Source organism: Tachysurus fulvidraco, chromosome 9 (genome assembly GCF_022655615.1).
Source record: "Tachysurus fulvidraco isolate hzauxx_2018 chromosome 9, HZAU_PFXX_2.0, whole genome shotgun sequence".
NCBI lineage: Eukaryota > Metazoa > Chordata > Actinopteri > Siluriformes > Bagridae > Tachysurus > Tachysurus fulvidraco.
The window spans coordinates 19,964,514-19,982,785 of NC_062526.1; the positions used below are offsets into that span (position 1 = coordinate 19,964,514).

General features: G+C 34.9%; 1 protein-coding gene across 1 annotated transcript; it reads right to left on the reverse strand.

The window, feature by feature from the left end:
* Positions 1–3,703: 3,703 nt before the first annotated feature.
* LOC113637404 (macrophage mannose receptor 1-like) lies at positions 3,704–16,427 on the reverse strand. Its single transcript, XM_047818697.1, has 8 exons — positions 16,290–16,427; positions 10,078–10,129; positions 9,176–9,214; positions 8,702–9,073; positions 8,115–8,447; positions 7,915–8,000; positions 7,609–7,683; positions 3,704–3,814 (listed from the first exon to the last, which is right to left on the reverse strand). Exons 1-8 carry the CDS (start codon positions 16,425–16,427, stop codon positions 3,704–3,706), a joined length of 1,206 nt encoding a protein of 401 aa, XP_047674653.1.
* Positions 16,428–18,272: the final 1,845 nt, after the last annotated feature.

The following is an 18,272-nucleotide window of genomic DNA, read 5'->3' on the forward strand; positions in this document are numbered from 1 at the left end:
ATCAAAATGTCACTTGACACTTTAAGAAGTGCTGTCTCAGTTGAGTGCACTTTGCAGAAACCTGATAAGGAAGGGAGGACTCAAATGCAGGACGCCGATATAAATAACAAAAGTCTATCATCACACTATCTTCAGCTGAAATTACAGAAACTGCATTATTTTATGTGTCAGGTCTGCCCTTTATACAATAGACAGTATATTGTATTGATCATAGATTGTGTTTTGCAGTGTAGTTTCTTTTGAAGCCTCTATAAATTTTTGTTTTGTTGGGTTTAGTAAATGCATGCATTTTGTTTCTTTTGCTGCAGAAATTCAATACAAAAAATGAATGACCATCTCAGAGTAGTTTTATAAAATGTACAGTTTATGTAAAAAAAAAAAATACCGTCACAGAATTGCTGCAGTAAAGACTTTATTTGCAAAAAGACATTACTGCAAGATATACAAACAGAAAAAGCACCGGAATTATAATAAAAAAAAGTAATCTAAACTGCCCGGTCTTCTGCATTTGGCCACATGTTCTCATCCACATCACACCTGATATCTTCTCTGGCAAGGCATCATGGGAAGAATCTTTTGGCATGCCTTATCCACCCCTGGCAGTTTTCAGCTATGATGTCTTGGCATGCAGCATCCATTGCATCCAGGAAGGACATTTGGTCATCTGGACGATGGTCAAAAACCTTCCATCTCCAGGCTGAGAAAAACTCCCCAATGGGGTTGAGGAAAGATGAGGGGCAAGGAAATGGGACATCATCCTTGGATGGTCATCAAACCAGGCTGTGACTGCACGGGAATGGTGGAATGCCACATTGTCCCATGTGATAACATATATTGGCAAGTGGTCTCCTACCTGTCCTCTTTTTACCTCTGGCACCAGCCTTTCGTGCAGGTCTTATAAAAACAGGAGAAGGCGGTCAGTGTGGTGGGGGCCAATCTCAAGGTTGTCCTCTACAATTCTGGACTGAATGTCCTTCAGTTTTATTTCATTGTCAGCAATCACCATGTTGACAATAGCAAGTTCCTGTTCTTCATTCAAGAGCTTTCCTCTGCCCCCTGAGGGAGGTAGACATTCAATCCTTAGAGGGACAAAATACAGTTACAGTACATATTAGAGACCGGAGGCATACAGTCACTCTAATACGGTAAATGGTAAAACTGTTTACACTTTGCTGTAGGAGAAGCAATATCCTACCTGTTGGTTTCTCTGAAAGTACGGACAATGGATGCCACTGTGTCCCGGCTGAGATTTGGCTATACTTTTTCACCAGCCTCTCTGTATGATAGCCTGTGGTTTATGACATGGTCAATGATAGTCTTTCAGTGTGGGCCGGAAGGGAGAACTCAAATGCAGGACGCTGATGTAAATAATAAAAGTCTTTAATGAGCTCAACACAATAATCAGGCAAGGCAGGCAAACACTCAGCATAGTAAACAGTCCACTAATCCGGTACACAGGTAGGCAGGATAATACAAGGCAGGCGAAAACACAGAGTGAAAACAGTCCACTAATCCGGTACACAGGCAGGCAGAGTAATACAGGGCAGGCAAAACACAAAAACAAGCAAACCGATTCAAACCAGGCAGGGCAGAACGGGAACAAGGCTGGATGAATCACAAAGCAAGCTGAGAAAACCATCTGGCAAGGAACCATGTGAAAACAGCATCCTCATATAGTGCCTGACACCTAAAATGGCCATCGCCCTTTAAATGCAACTCCAAGATGTCCACCGACCTGGAAGTAGTAGCTCTTATTTACCCTAGCTCTGGTCCTACTTTCAGTGCCACTACGCATTCTAACTCCTCTCCCTTGTCCTTGTCCTTGCCCCACTCCTTCCCCTTTTCCTTGCCCCACTCCTCTCCCTTGTCCTGGTACTCTCTCTATCTCTTTCCCTCTCTCTCTCTCTCTCTCTCTCTCTCTCTCTATCTATCTATCTCTCTCTCTTTCTTTCTTTCTTTCTTTTTTTCTTTCGTTGTGTTGCTCTATATTGTTCCTTTTCCACACAAGATCAGCCCAAAGAGAATAAAAGATTGTTTACTGTGTTAATGGAACTAGGAATTACTTAATACTTTGCTATTTATATTCTATTAAAATGTAGGTATAAAAAGATTTGTGTATATAGTTACACAAAGCAGTTGTGGTGAATTAGGATTTCATTACAATTTAGCGACATTATCACTGTATCTCCAGAATTCAAAAATCAAAACCTCAAACACATCTTAATTGATCAACTATATTTGGAATTAAGATACATTCTACACAGCTACAGTAAAGACACATGGAACAGCCACCTGATTCCTCTATAAAGAAATAGCCTTGTACCCTATGGTCGGCCAGATGTCATGTACACCCTTTCTGAATTATATGAGACAGAAGACTACATACTGTAAGCCAAGTAAGTGCCAGTCGAAGACTGTGACACCTGTGATGATCAATGTATCCATTGCTCTGATATCCCTTGTGATGAGGACATTTTCACCCTGTGTTCACACATCATGGCACAACATCAGCTTCGTATTCCTATGGAAATGTTTATAGCACTTAATCTGTATCTTGCTCTAAGACAGGAGCTTACTACAATGTTAAATATTGTGAGAGAAAGACGTGTTAAAAAGCCATTTGCACTAAAAAGTTGTTTTAGACAGTTTAACAGACAGATTTTTATTATTATTATTAGTGTTTTATTAATTTCACAGATGTAGATATGTCTTAAATGTTATTGATGAAGTCTTGTATACTTCATATGCATATTTTAATAAAAGGAGACAGCTTTCTTTTTGATTCATTTTCTTTATTTTTGAAAACTGTATTCAGTTGAATAGTATTCATTAAGGAACTCCTAATGAATAAAATTTCAACATTTTAAACATGAAACTTTTTCTTACAATGTACGGTATATAACATGTAATGTGTCTGTCTGTGTTTTCCCCTTGTTTCTGTCTGCCGTCTCTCCCTGATGTTAATTGTTTTGCTCCGCCCACTCATTACTCACCATGGACACTAATTACTTTCCATCTCTTCCCCAGGTGTCTTGTCTTTGTCTCTAATCGTCTCTGCTTTGTTTTTGGCTCCTGTCCACTATATTTACTCTGTCTGTTCACTTCCCGGTTGTTGGTCGTTGTTTGTGTTTGTGTTTGTGTTTGTATTTGGTCTGTGTCGTTCTCTGTTCCTATTCAGTGTCCCGATCTGTTTTGCCTGCCTACTGTTTGTTTGTGTTTTGTTTATTAAAACCTTAAACTGCATTTGGATCCTCACTCGCCTTTGTCTCACCGTGTCACACCGTGACATAACAAATACTATTTAAACAGTATAAATTCTGAAAACATTAGTATATTTAAACTGAATGTGAATCTGTATGTTCTTTGTAACACATATATCACATTGTAACACTGCTGTAAGAACACCTGAGCTTTTATGAAACATTATCTTGATGTGCAGGATATTAATAACAAAAAATAACAACAAAATAAGTATACTGTATGTCAGGAAACTGTGTGTGAGATGGAGACTGTGAATGAGACAAAGAAACAGTCATATCCTGCTGCACATCCTGTCTGACCATCTAGGATAAACGCAGATAGACAGATATAGATAAATGTAAGTCTAATTATGGAATATAACAGACCTATTCTTTATTGTTATTGGCATCCTTACTGTACTTTTACACAATATCCATCACCCATATGTTTGCATCAAGGACATTTACTGTATGAACTCCTCTGCAAGCTCAGGGTAGGAAGTGTAATTGTTTGGAACTTCTAAAACACATCCACAGGTGTGGGACTGGGGCGATCTTGTGAAGGAACAAAACACCTGTGCAGAAACACAGAAAGAGCTGAACATCACTAAAGTGCTTGATGAACCTCTTAAGATAATCCATGATCTGGCTTTCTCTGTTATTAAGTGTTTCATGTTGTAATATGGCTATAACTTTTCTTGCTGTTGGAGTAAGGCTCATCATCAATTCATTTAGTCCCCCTGGAGGTAGTTTCAGTTTTTTTCAACACCGGACTCCAACATTCTGCTACAGTATGTAAGCTGGATCTCGCACAATTTCTTTGTGTGCCCCATCAAGTAAGATCTGCTTGGCATTATTCTCAGTGACAATAAGTTTCACATCACAAGCTTCCAAGAATTCAACCCATTCTCGAGACAGATGTAAAGTCTCTCATTGCTTCTTGAACAAGCTGCTTTTCCTCTTGAGAAACTATCTCCAGAAATGCTGTTAAGAGCTCATCCTCATCAATGTTCAGTCCAACACAATAACACAGAAAAGGCTTAGCCAGCACAATGGGAAAGTATTGAACAGTGTTATAAGCTACATTTAGCTACATTTTCCCATTCATCATTCATATAACATATCATATCATCGTGGGGATTTTTACACCTGGTCACTTCATGCGTTTTCTGTCACTTCAGGAGGAGGTCTGGGACGCATTTCAGATGAAACTGGACAAGTGTAAATGCATGTGGTTGTTCAAGCCACATACGTCAGCGCTATACTCCTCCCAAACGGAATACGTCACTCGCAAGTGACTCGCGAGTCGTGCATCGCGCCAGAAACAAATGTTTTCCCACCAGCGCTGGCTCTGATCTTTCACCCAGGTGTCTCGTTTGACCAAAGCGTGTTCCATTTCAATTACCCGGAAATTAGATAAAATATATTTGCATATTGGGCGGGAGTAGAAAGATCAGATTGATATCCGATTCGCCAAGACGCATTTATGTGGCCTAATGTAAATGGAACAGTTTTAACAAATCAGATAGCTATCGGATCAGAGAAAACACATGAAGTGACCAGGTGTAAAACGGCCCTAAGTCCTGATGTACATTTCATGATAAATGTATCTCAATACTCACTCAATGCATCTCTAAAAATTCCACCATTGTCTTCTCCTTTCTCTGTGCTACCATTAGGTAGGACCATCTCAATTTCTACAAGACAATCATTGACAGATACAAAGCCAGCCATAAAAGCCGCATTAAGATCTTGGAAACTTAATGACTTAACTTTGTGGTTTGTAACTTGTCTAGCACTATTTCAGTGGGGTCCGTTGATAAAGTGTCATCAAGCACATGGTTTTCTAAAACTGCATATCCAAACTGGATTACTTCATCAATTGAGCTATGTATTACATTCATAGTGCCTGGCTCTATCAACACTACACTGTTGTCCGACAAAAAAGGTGAATCAGCAATGGAACTGTTGTCCTCAGTTATGGCAAGTTTTTCCTCACATTCACATGCCTCAGCAGAAGTAGAAGGACCTTGTTCGCAAAACCGTGGGTACGGATTGCGAAAGCGTGCACACGGTTTATGAATTTGTGGCTACAAACAGAGAGTGTGTGTGTGTGTGTGTGTGTGTGTGTGTGTGTGTGTGTGTGTGTGTGAGAGAGAGAGAGAGAGAGAGAGAGAGAGAGAGAGAGAGAGAGAGAGAGAGAGAGAGAGAGAGAGAGAGAGAGAATTGGTCTGTTATATTCAGTTAATAATAGCCTACTTATCTAATATTTATCTATATCTGTCTGTGGTGTTTCTTCTAGGTGGTCAGACAGTATGTGAGGACTGTTTCTTTCTTTGTCTTAACACAGTTGGGCAGTATTCTGTACATTCATTCATTCATTCATTTTCTACTGCTTATCCGAACTTCTCGGGTCACGGGGAGCCTGTGCCTATCTCAGGCGTCATCAGGCATCGAGGCAGGATACACCCTGGACGGAGTGCCAACCCATCGCAGGGCACACACACACTCTCATTCACTCACACACTCACACACTACGGTATTCTGTACAATATATTTAAATAAATATATATATATATCATACACAGATGATTATGACACACACCAAATTGTTGTCTATTATCCGTTACAATGGCAAGTTTAAGCATGCAGTTGAAACAGTTGAATGTATTGAATATACAATGATTAGTATAGAATAACCAGATAATATTAACAATGTACCCTGAATCTTGTTCTGTAGTAGTGCTTGTGGACTACAGATTTCTAAAATGAGGGAGGGGCTACAAATTCGTGAGTACAGTTTGCAAAATCGTGGGTTACCGATTGAGAAAGCGTGCGCACGGTTTATAAATTTGTGTGTATGGATCACAAAAACCGAGGATATGGTTTACAAATCTTAGAGCAAGGATTGTTAACTTGTGCGTACGGTTTATTATTCCGTGCGCACAATGTGTAAAACTGAGGGAACGGTTTAATAATCCGTGAGTACAGTTTATAAACTGAGGGACGAATTACAAAACCATGATCACGTATTTGTGGGTCTTGTTTTCTTTTCTCCAAGGGGTGACCAGGCGGGCTCTGTAGAACGCACATTGAACTACAGTGAAAATGCTGAGCCATACAGATTTTTCAGATAATTTTCCACATTGCATCATCAAGTCATTCTTTAGACTCTGTAACTTCGGTGACAGTTTATCTTCTAAACCTATTGGAAACATTTCTGGTATGATGAGAAACGATATATTTATATATACCTTTTCTAGGATCTTGGAGATAAAGGGGAGGTTTGATATTGGCCTATATTTGGACACCTGACAGGGGTCAAGATCAGGTTTTTTAATCAGGGGTTTCATAACTGATAGTTATTAAAATAAGAATTTATTATTTTTAAAGGGGCATCAGTAGCTACTTGTATCATCTGTTTAGAGAATCATGTAGGTAAAAATTGAGAATAAGGGAAAATATATCCGTATAATTAAACACAGACAGGCAAGAAAATTATGAAAAACAGTTTGCAAACAGAAACTATATCACATATACATCAACAAAGGTTTATTAAAATAATTAATTAATTGTGATGACTAAGATACATTATTAATAATTGACAGGACACAGAAATCTGTTGTTTATTTGTTGTTTATTTGAATGATTGTTAAAAGTTTATAATCTAATGACAGCAAATGTGTTTTTCAACATATAACAGATGTTGCAGAAAATAAAATCAAAAAGACAGTCAAATTAAAAGTCACTAAATCTTGTTTGTATAGAAAAACAATTTTCAGTAACAATTAGTTTCTTAGTACAGCTAATATACAGGAAAATATATGAGCAGTGTGATGTTAGTCAAACATGTGACTGCATGGAGAGAGGTAAATATTATTCACTTATGCACTTTTTATGTATACATTATTCAGGTATTCTTACATTACATAATCTATTAACTCTATTTCATTAAAAAAAATCTTCAAGCTAAAAGACAATCTAAATAATTTATTTGAAGTATATATAAGTATATATTTGTTTGTATGAAGATTTGTGTGTATATTCAAACAAAACAGGTGAATTAGGATTTAGCGATATTATCACTGTATCTTCAGAATTCAAAAGTCAAACCCTAAATCACATCTTAACTGATCAACTACATTTGGGGTAAAGAGGTATTTTAGACAGATACAGTAAGTGAAATATACAAAACATTTTTGTATCGACTAAAACAGTTTTTCCCATTAAATTTCTAAAAGTGAATACATTGCTCACTCTGAAAATGAGAGAAAGAAAATCTATAGCACTGCAAAACTAAACAATTTTAGACTCTGCTAAAGAGTTCTTTCTATCATTTACTATTATTTTCTTCCTTTTTGTAAAATACATTTCCATCTGGTTGTGTTTTCCATTTCACTATGATGGTCTCTTGCATCCCCTGATCGATTAGTTTCTGCTTTATCTAAAGAAGAGAATAAATAAATTATTATTATGCAGAAAAGTGACAATAATTTCCTGTGTAAATGCTATAAATATGCTACAGAAACTGAACCCAACAGTCTGACTACAATACAGTATGTCAGTGTCAGAGGTTGATGAAGATTCAGGTTCTGTATGCAGCAATGAAAAGGAGAAAAAGTATGGTTTCTTTAGTTCTTTAGTTAAGTGGTTTCTTTAGGAGGATGAGACTCACCTTCTTCAACATGGCCTCCTTTAGTGCAGGATCATTCACATTCTGACTTGACTGAACCTTCACTTTAATGATTTTTCTTTGTATTACTGGATATAGAAATGTAAAGACACATACAAGCACAAACACATTGAAATGTTTAAATATTAGTTTCAATGTTCAAATAATAATTAAATATGAGACTGAATGAAACTTTAATTCACTTGAGTAACAGAAGAAAGGCATTATGTCTGAGCACTGTGCATCAACAGCCTGACCATTATTTATATAAGCACAGTCTTGCTTCCCCAAAGCATTATCAGGTTTTCCAGACATCCAACTGATGTTAGAGACACTGGTACCATCTGTAAACCTCCAGCCATCTCTGTACAGACCAATCCAAACCAAGCCAGGGTTCAGACTTGCTATAATTGAGTTTTCTGTTGCAGTTCTAGCACTGGCCAGATCAGTATGATGTGTTATGCAGTAAGACTGAGCTTCCCACCATGACTTGTTTTGAGAGATGTAAATATACATTTGATCACCAATTTTAGTACCTATGAAAAAAAAGCATATAATTAGCACTTAAGTAAATATAACTTAAATGTCTAATGTTTATTGATGTTTCTTAATGTCAACGCATCATTCATTAAGTGCAATGAATGTCACAGTTAATTAAGATCTGGTGTTTTAACTGTTGTCATTAAGATTCCATATGTATCAGATTTTTCTATTTAAGACTAAACACACACAGTCTATAATGTTTTAATCAGACAGGCTTCTATACTGACAAAAATGTGTTGTTCCTTACTATCAAAGCACACAAAGGCGTATGAGAGGTTGCATTGCTGATCACTCCAAGCACTTCTATTTAATGCACCACATGTTTCATTTCCCCCCATGTTGTCAGGCTGTCCTGGTGCCCACAGTTCTGTACCCTGTGGTACTAATTGACCTCCCATGGACCAGTGCCACCACATGTCATCGTACAGTCCAATCCAAGCACTGGAACTGAATTTTTGTATCTGTACTTCATTCTGAAAATTAAGCATGTGATCACCGGTATTGATGGCAGCCAGATCAGTGTATTTAGCTCTACAGAAACCCTGAGCTTCACCCCAAGTTTTCCCCTGCCAGATCAGAAAGTAATAATGAGGCGCAGACAGGACGAGAGAGACGAATCCTGTGGAGAAGAGGTTTAAAGGTTTTAATTAATTTAAATATATTGTAATTATTCTGTATCAAAGATATTTTTCTTAGATTTTCTTCATACACACACTCTCACCTATGAAAAACGGGAGTATGAACAGATGCTGCTTCATCACTGATATGTTGAAAATCACGGAGAAAAAAATGTGATTAAAAATAGTGACTTCAGTAAAATTCATAATTATCAGATCACTACATGTGATTCTATCTAAATAAAAAGCATACACCCAGCATTAGACTCTTTATCGTTGGATCTGATTCTTATGCTCTAGACTTTGATTCAAGATTCAACTGTAATCACCTGCTGGTGTAATGATCTCTGTACAGCCCTGCTCTGAAGAACAATATACTAAATATTCATTATTCATTATCCTACATGTCAAACTCTATAAACCATTTTCCCAATGAAGTTTTAGGGAATAACTGATGTATTTCAATAAAGAACAGAAACATACCTGAAATGTGAAGGAGGTAAACTCTCAGTGTTGTAGCTTTTATAGACCTCAGGGTTTTTCAGAGATGTTCTGCAGTATCTAACTATGTAAGTTACTATTTATGTTGTTTTGGACTTGATGACTAAATGCAAATCTCTTCCTCCTCCTTCATTTTTTACTTTACAAAACAGATTGGATGTAAATCTGAGACAGACAGGGCACAACTGAAGAAAAAAAAAACAGAATTCTGGAGATGTTTATTCTTTCGTGTGTAATTTGAGAAAGAATTATACAGTTCCATTTTAATTATTATTTTTTTACAGCACAAAGACAATCTCATTATACTGAAATGTAACCATGGATACAGCCTCATAAGGACAGCTTTGGGAATCTGAAACACTGCCAACTCTATCATTTACAACCACAAAGCAGAACTGGTTCAAATCAAAGTATACGGTTAAAGGCCTTATGTCATGAATTTATCTAATGATCAGATCATAATGAGGCTAAGAGATCAATAAGTATATTTCTAACAATAGCTTACAAATGAAATCTATGAAAGTGTGAACATCATTATCCACCCCATTGGTGTGACACTACATTAATGCACACAGAAATAAACACAGTTTAAACATATGACTTATATTTTCTAACAAGTCGAACATGATTTACTTTTAAACACCTAATTTTAAAAGGTGTAATTAAGATTTAAGCAAAATATTACAATTACAATAACAGCAATTGCTTTACTGTTTCATGAGTAACATGTTTATAATAAGAGTTTGTATTATGATACAAGGTTGTGAAAAATTATGAACTTTTCTCTGGCCTTCTCTGGTTATTTTCTTAATAAATTAACTGTAACAGGGTTTGTCTAGTGAGGGCGCATTCACAGACACACATTTAAGGTGTACTATAGCACTTACATTTATAATATAAATCTGCTGTGTTTCTAATAACTTCAGCAATTTTTACATTCACATGGCTACAAAAAAACACATTCAGGGTTACACAAAACATAGAAACAAAACTTAAACATGACAGCAAACAACAGCAAACATAGGGAAAGTTGTGAATAATGACTCAACAAACAATTGATACATAAGGAGGGGTATAAATAAAAGCAACATTAGGGGTAATGGGAAATAGATACTGTAAACTCATAAAAGACATAATCACATTACGATAACAGTACACCTGCCAGTGCAAACCAGTGCTCCAGCAGGACATAATCACAGTCTCTGATAATGAGGTTAAATGTGTTATAATAAAGTATGTTATAATTCCTTTATAAATACTGTTAGAATCATTCAATAGTGGGTTGATGAAACTCTATAAGATGGAGCACATACTGCAGACTTAATTTAACCATGATGGAACCTTTAAGAGAGGTTCTGAGGTATAACTTCTTTATGAATAGCCCAACATCCCACCACAAACACATTCAGGACTTGTATGACAGCTTTCTGTTATTTTCTACATTCCATCTGCATGTGTATAATCTACCAAGTCTTTAAAAAATGTATACGTTTTCTCTGAGTTTCTTTGGTTAAAGCTAATTTGTGTGCATCTTTATTTTATTTAATTTTTTTTAAATTGATGTTTATTTGACAGGGACAAACACACTGCTTTATAAAATCCAATGTAGATGCCATGCATACAGGTTTATAGCCATGAATAATTTGCAACCCCTGTCCCTGGTTAGGCTTGTAAAGTTAAAACAGAAATTACAGAATATTAAATCAAGAATTTATAGCTATTAAAATACATGCAATAAATACATTCCATCCATAAGCTAAAATGGGCTTAAATAAATATAGCAATCACTATAAGACAGAGTCTAGACATTTTTAACAATACAATACAAAAAAGTGTGCAAAAGTTCTGTGCATGCTGACATTTGCAACCTTATGTTTGCATACATTGCGTTGTATCCTATACAGTCAATGTTCACAGAGTTGTTTCAGTTTCAGCCACTGCTTTAAATGTGTTAAAAACCTTGAGTCTTGTTAATGTTTTAATTTCTGTTGGTAAATCGTTCCATAAATTTATGCCACTTACTAAAAATGACGTCTGACCAAATGTTGTTCTACGTTTTGCGACTATACAGTTTCCACTAGTTGTGCCTCTAATTCTTATTCCGCTTTTTTGTTTCACTACTAATTGACAGAGTATTTCTGGTGCAAGGTTGTTCATACACTTAAATATTAGTTTTAAAAATGAATAATATACAAAACTGTCAAAACTCAATATATTACATTTTCTTACATCTTATAGGTTTTTGGTCCATTACTTTTTTTTTTATCTAGGACTGACGTCAGTGCCAGTCACAGGCAGATGGTGAGCTGAGCCTCGGCCTGTTTATTTCCTTACTAAATGAACTGTAACACAGTTTGGAAATTAATTGTTGACCTTTGGAACCCTGGAATATTTTGAGTGTATTTCCCTTTCTTTACTATGTGGCTTCGAACATTACACCACTAAATACATTTATACATATTTCATAATTTCATATAAAAACTTCTGGAATATGTTAAATACCTTAACATTAAAAATATATATTTGATTGTCTCTCAGAAACATTTGCTAGACATGGTAAGAGTAGTGTGGTGTTGTTGAGGAGGAGAGAGATGTATATCCCAGTGGTAATTGCCAGTAATTGTAATTTTTAATTTTATTTCATTACAGTTTTGTGGAGCTCATTTTATTTCTTTGTACTTCTCATTTGAGATATTTATGAATCTCCTTTTGTGAATCTCTGTTTAATTATTTCTGGTACTCATTGTGTTTATTTGTAGATTTATTGCTATCTATTTGTCTCTCTTATTATTTATATGAATCCTCTGTTAATTTTCACATATTATTCAACAGACACACTGCCACAGACCAATTACATATAGACTGTCTGTCTCCTTCTATCTCCTGTGTTCTGAGAAAAAAAAGAAGTGCAAGTCAGAGTTGTTTGCATAAGCCATTTTGACTGAAGAAAGACAAATAATCAGCTGATTTTTTTCTTGAAGAATTTCACATAAAGGTGGTTTTAGCTCTATAATGTCACCTATAAAACCTATGGACCTATAAACAGTGGGAATTTTTTTTCTCATGTTTAAAAATGATTATTTACTGTGTTTGAGTTTGCTATTTATTTTCTAGTAAAATGTAGGTATAAAAAGATTTGTGTGTATATTTACACAAAGCAGTTGTGGTGAATTAGGATTTCTTTACAGAATTAGAAAATCAAACCCTCAAACACTTCTTTATTGATCAACTACATTTGAAGTTTCATAAGATACATTCTACACAGCTAAGTGAAAAATATTTATAAAATGTTTTATATAAATAATGTTTTGTATCAAATAAAACAGGTTTCACCATCACTACAACTCATTAGGTTTCCCAAAGTGAACACATTACTCAGTCTAAAATGCCTAGAGCACTACAGCACTACATTACCCAATTTCAGATTCTGCTAATGACTCTAAAGAGTTCTTTCTATCATTTTCTGTTATTTTCTTTCTCCTTGTAAAACACATGTCCAAATTTCTGGTTGCTCTCTCCATTTCAGTTGCTCTCTGCCATCCTTCAAAAGAATAACACACCTTCCACACCAGAACTAAAATGCAACCTTTAGAATCTGTTATACCATTGAGTTTCCAGATGCTTATTTAGTTTACTGTTTAGGTTATTTCACTAACCCCATGTCCTCTCCCAATTCTGCCTACTTCTAAATGATTTGCTGTAAATGATTTGAAGTAATCTAAAATATCTAAATCATTCATAAACTAAATGATGTGTTATTCTTATATGACTGATCCCCCACACAGGGTTAGTAGTAATTCCTCCTTGCTCATTGAGGTGGATGATGATAATGAACATCGTCATCCTTAACAAATAGAGATGTTTCAGAGATGTTCTCTTTGTAAATTTGTCTTCTAGACTTGATGACTAAATGATTTAAAAATCATGACATAAAAAGCAAAAGATTGCATCGAAATCCGAGACAGACATACTGAACTGTAACCATGGACACAGCCTCATAATGACAGCTTTGGGAATCTGCAACACTGCTGACTCTTTTTTTTTTACAACAGAGCTCTGATTTCATTCAGATATTCTGCAAGTCATTGTGTATTAACAACAAATTAGTGCTTTAATGTCGGAGGTGTTATTTTGTTTTTAGCTTTGTAGGTGTTTTAAATCTGATTCAGCAGATACAGGAAGCTAGTTGAGGAAACACAGCAATGAGGTGATGTGAGAGAACTTGGGGAAGTTCACAATTGAACCAGCTACATTCTGGGTCGGTTGAAGCAGTTGGATGGTGGACAGGGGCAAATGTAATATAAACCGTCATGACTAAGTCTGGTTAGCAATGTGAGCAGAGAATGCAAACTGGTCAGGTGCAAATTCAAATGGTTTGACTAGAGAGTTCTCCAGGCTGAAGTAAACAAGGCTTTGAAAGACACGGTGAGTTGAGTCACAGTGCAGGTTACAGTGCACATTGCTTTTAAGTAACATATTTATAAGAAATTATAAAAGTGTGCACTAGGTCTAACAGCTTCTTAAATAATCAGAAATTTTCCCTGAGCTTTGGTCAAAGCTTATTTGCTTGTAAATTAAAATGTACTCATATTTAAATATGCAGATGGTAAATCTCTGCCTGTGAATTGTTTTAATAAATGAACTTTGACAAGGTTTGTCTATTGTGATATATATATATATATATATATATATATATATATATATATATATATATATATATATATATATATATATATATAACTACAGGTAACTACAGGTAACTACAGGTAAATACATAACTACAGGTACACACACACACACACACACACACACATATACATATATATGCATATGTATACACACTTGTGTGCGTGTGTGTGTGTGTGTGTGTGTATACCTGTAGTTATGTCATATATATATATATATATATATATACATATATATATATATACATATGTATATATATATATATATATATATTTCATATTTTCATATATGCTGATACTGCTGTGATATGTTTATTGATAAAAATATATTTTTGTATGTTTTTAATGTCCTAGTATTGGTAAGAGTACCATGGTATATGAGATATATCTCAGCATTAATTGCCAGATAAAAGGCTTCTATTATATATTTACTGACATTGCTCATGTCAGTTTCAGCTATAACCTCTGAGGAAGTAAAATTATTTTAATATTCAGCAAAATGATGACACCTCTATAGCTATACTACTGAAATGAGAGTAGATTTTGCGCCAATGAAGGAGAATTAATTTGGCACAGAAAAAGTTCCTTATATTCATGACAGGAATGCTGTTATATTATTTACACACACATTCATTAAGATTTTTTTTTCAACTGGTGAAAAATATAGTACATGGTTTATATTTCATTCATTTTAGTTAAAAATAACTTTTATGGAGCTCATGTTACATGTTCTCATCTGAATTAATGAATTATTCATGAATCTTGTTTAATGTCTGGACTCTCTGGACTCTATGTTTATTTGTGGAGTTATTTTTACTTATAATACTCTCTTTTCACGTATCTGAACCTGTGAAAAAAGATCTGTTAATTATTCACAGCTTATGTAACATAAACACCACCATAGATCTTTCACATAGACGGTCAGTCTGCATGCACCTTTTAAGGGAAAAAAGGAGCAGAGTGGTTTGCATAAAGCATTTTCCCTGCAGGCAGAAAAAGAAAATCGGAAAAAGACCAGTGTTACATCTCCAGATCTTATCTAGGAGAAAGGAGAGTATAACATTTAGGATATTATTGTTTGTGCGTGTGTGGTTGGTAATGACAAAACCAAAGTGGCTAGTGAGAAGAAAATAAATCTATGATAAACAAACAGAGATGAAAATGGAAGAAGCTGCAATTAATGGGGAATAAGAAAATACTTCAGATAAATATTTACAATAATTACAGAGTGTAACAAAAAGGCGAATGACAAAAATACCTTGCTTATTAACCTTCTAAACAATTAAGCCAACATAGAAAGAAAATCTTCTGCATGAAAATGGCCTAACTAACTATTCTATCTAACCCAAAACAAAACCTACAGGAGGTTGCGCTTGCTCGTTTTCTAGTGTGTCTAACACTATGAACCATTCTACGTGTGCATAATGATATCACATTACGTCTACCTCCCCACTTTTCCCTGGAAAACAGTGAGACTAATCACTAATCTGGAAAAGAGAAAGCAATGGCCCTACTAGCCCTAGTCCTGACTATCTCAGTATGTAAATGATGTGGTTGACTACAAATGACAGGGTAAACTGAATCAAAGACCAGATCCTCTGTCAGGATGTAGCCCAGACTTTTGACATGTGTTTTTTGTTTTTGTTTTGCCTTTGTATGGTCTTCGGTTTTCTTTTTCCCAGTGTTTTGTTTATGTTTTGTTTATGTTTTGTTTATCGTGTTTTAGCTATCTGAATCTTATAACGAAGACACCCAGGTTATCTGACAGAAGAATTCTGACCTAGCTGGATAGCATCTAGCCTGGCACCGGATAATTATAGGCACAGAATAATTAAGTAAATCCACTAATTTTTTTTTTTTTTTTTTTTTTAATGGATTTTTTTTTATTGGATTGTTTTGTCCATTATCAGTTTGTTCCCTGGACTTTTGGTTTTGTCTTTTTTTATATTTTTTATTTTATTTTATTTTTTTTGATTGGACATCGCTCCACACCTGTTCACTTCCTGCTTTCCCGTGGAGGACACCACCTCACTTCTTGTCCACGGGGGGATGTTGCAGGCCTGTATGTGTGACCTGTGTGGCGAAGGATTTTGCCCTCCCTTTCTGGACGTGGGTCTGGCTGCAGCTTGTCCGGGGTTGTCACTCGGCGCTCCTGCTCATCTGTGGACATTGCTCGGCCCCCTCTGGCTACATCGCCATGTCCCTCGCTCCCCCACCTACCCCGCCATGTCCCTCGCTCCCCCACCACATGCAAGTCTGCTATTTGATTAATCCTACACTCTGGACAAACTGATCATGATGATGATGATGATAATTTTATTTATACATGTCTTTCAAATCACTCAAGGTCACCATACAAATTCAAACAAGTAAATAAAATAACATTAAATAATATTTTAAAAAAAATTACCCATGCTGACAGACTTTTAAATATCACCGGATATTAAAGCTCCTACACTATAGCAAAAGAATGTACTACAAAAGGAGTGTATAAAAATAAAATAACCCTCCTCATTTTAAGAATGATTTAAGAGACTGAACTGTATTAAGCCAGAAAAAAAGAGAAATTCTTTTTACTGTAGAATTGTGAGAATATTCCTCTTCAGTCACCATGTCTGTAATATAATAGATCCAGAAAGCATTTTTTTATTGTGGAATTTTTAAATAATTTATCTTTAAAAATCTTTCAATATAATTGTGCTTGCAGGCACTTTTTAATCAATTATAAAATAATATTTCAAAATATCAGTTCATCGAACTATATCAGATCCTTTCATAGTTACCTACTCAATGCTCACAATAAAGATTATCTAATTTTACCTTGGATTTTTGAAGTAATTGCTTATTAAATTCATAAGATCAGACAATGTAGTCAAAGCACTTTTATCCATTGTTAAATATGCTTACAATAAAAAGAATTCATTTTAATCTAGTAAAATTACTCCCAGCTTAGGTTCTGTTGGAATGAATCAGACAACAATTCAGAATATACTAATACAGCATGCTTTGTTCTGCCCGACAGATCCAGTTTTAAGTGTATTGTATCACTGGAACTTTTTGCTGTTATTGTTTTAGTTTTTTTAAGCCAAAAACATTAAGCCAAATTGATTTGTCTGTTATTTCTAAAAATCCCTAATAAAATAGTCCTAATTGTTAGTTGTTCAAACCTTTTCATATCATTTCAGATTTTACTTTAGATTTTTTTTAATAATTCCTCTTTAAATTCATGATACCTGTCAATAATGTGACTGATTATGTGCACTTTTTAATCCACACATTTTAATACTAAAATGAACATGTCAAAAATAGTAGTAGATCAAATCAAATCACTTAAAAAATCAGATCACCTTTTCTATGCTCGCAATAAAGATCAAACAATTTTACTGTGTAATTTTGAACAAATAGCTCTTAAACTTCACAATTTTAATAATTGCTCTTCAAAGTCACTCCTTCTTTCAAAATGATTGTGCCAGGAATCACTGTTTAATCCATGATCAAATGTACATTTTAATTTAGTAGTTGATCAACCCAACTCAGATGATGACCTTTCATTCAGATTCAGTACACCTGTCAATATAATTCAGCAAGAAGCTGATTTTGATCCATTGGACATTTCAAAATATTACTAGAGCAATCTGAATCCTTACACATCAGGATGACCTACTCGATCTACTCTGAAATTTTATGTCATAATAACATAATTACTTTCATTAATCTTCATTTTAAGCATAGAGTAAGTCATCCAGCAGTGATCTGAGTCAGATTGATCAACAAACAATTACAATTAAAATGATTCCTGGCATAATTATATTGGCAGATATGGTGAATTTGAAGAGGAATTATTAACGAATTCAAAAGTAAAAAAAAAAAAACCTGTCTGGATTTGAAGAGGAAAATCTTCGTAATTCTACTGTAAAATTAATTTCTTTTTTTCTGGCTTAATACAATTTTGTGTCTCTTAAATCTTATTTGTCCTATTCTTAAAAAGAGAAGGGTTATAAAATGTTTAGTCTTT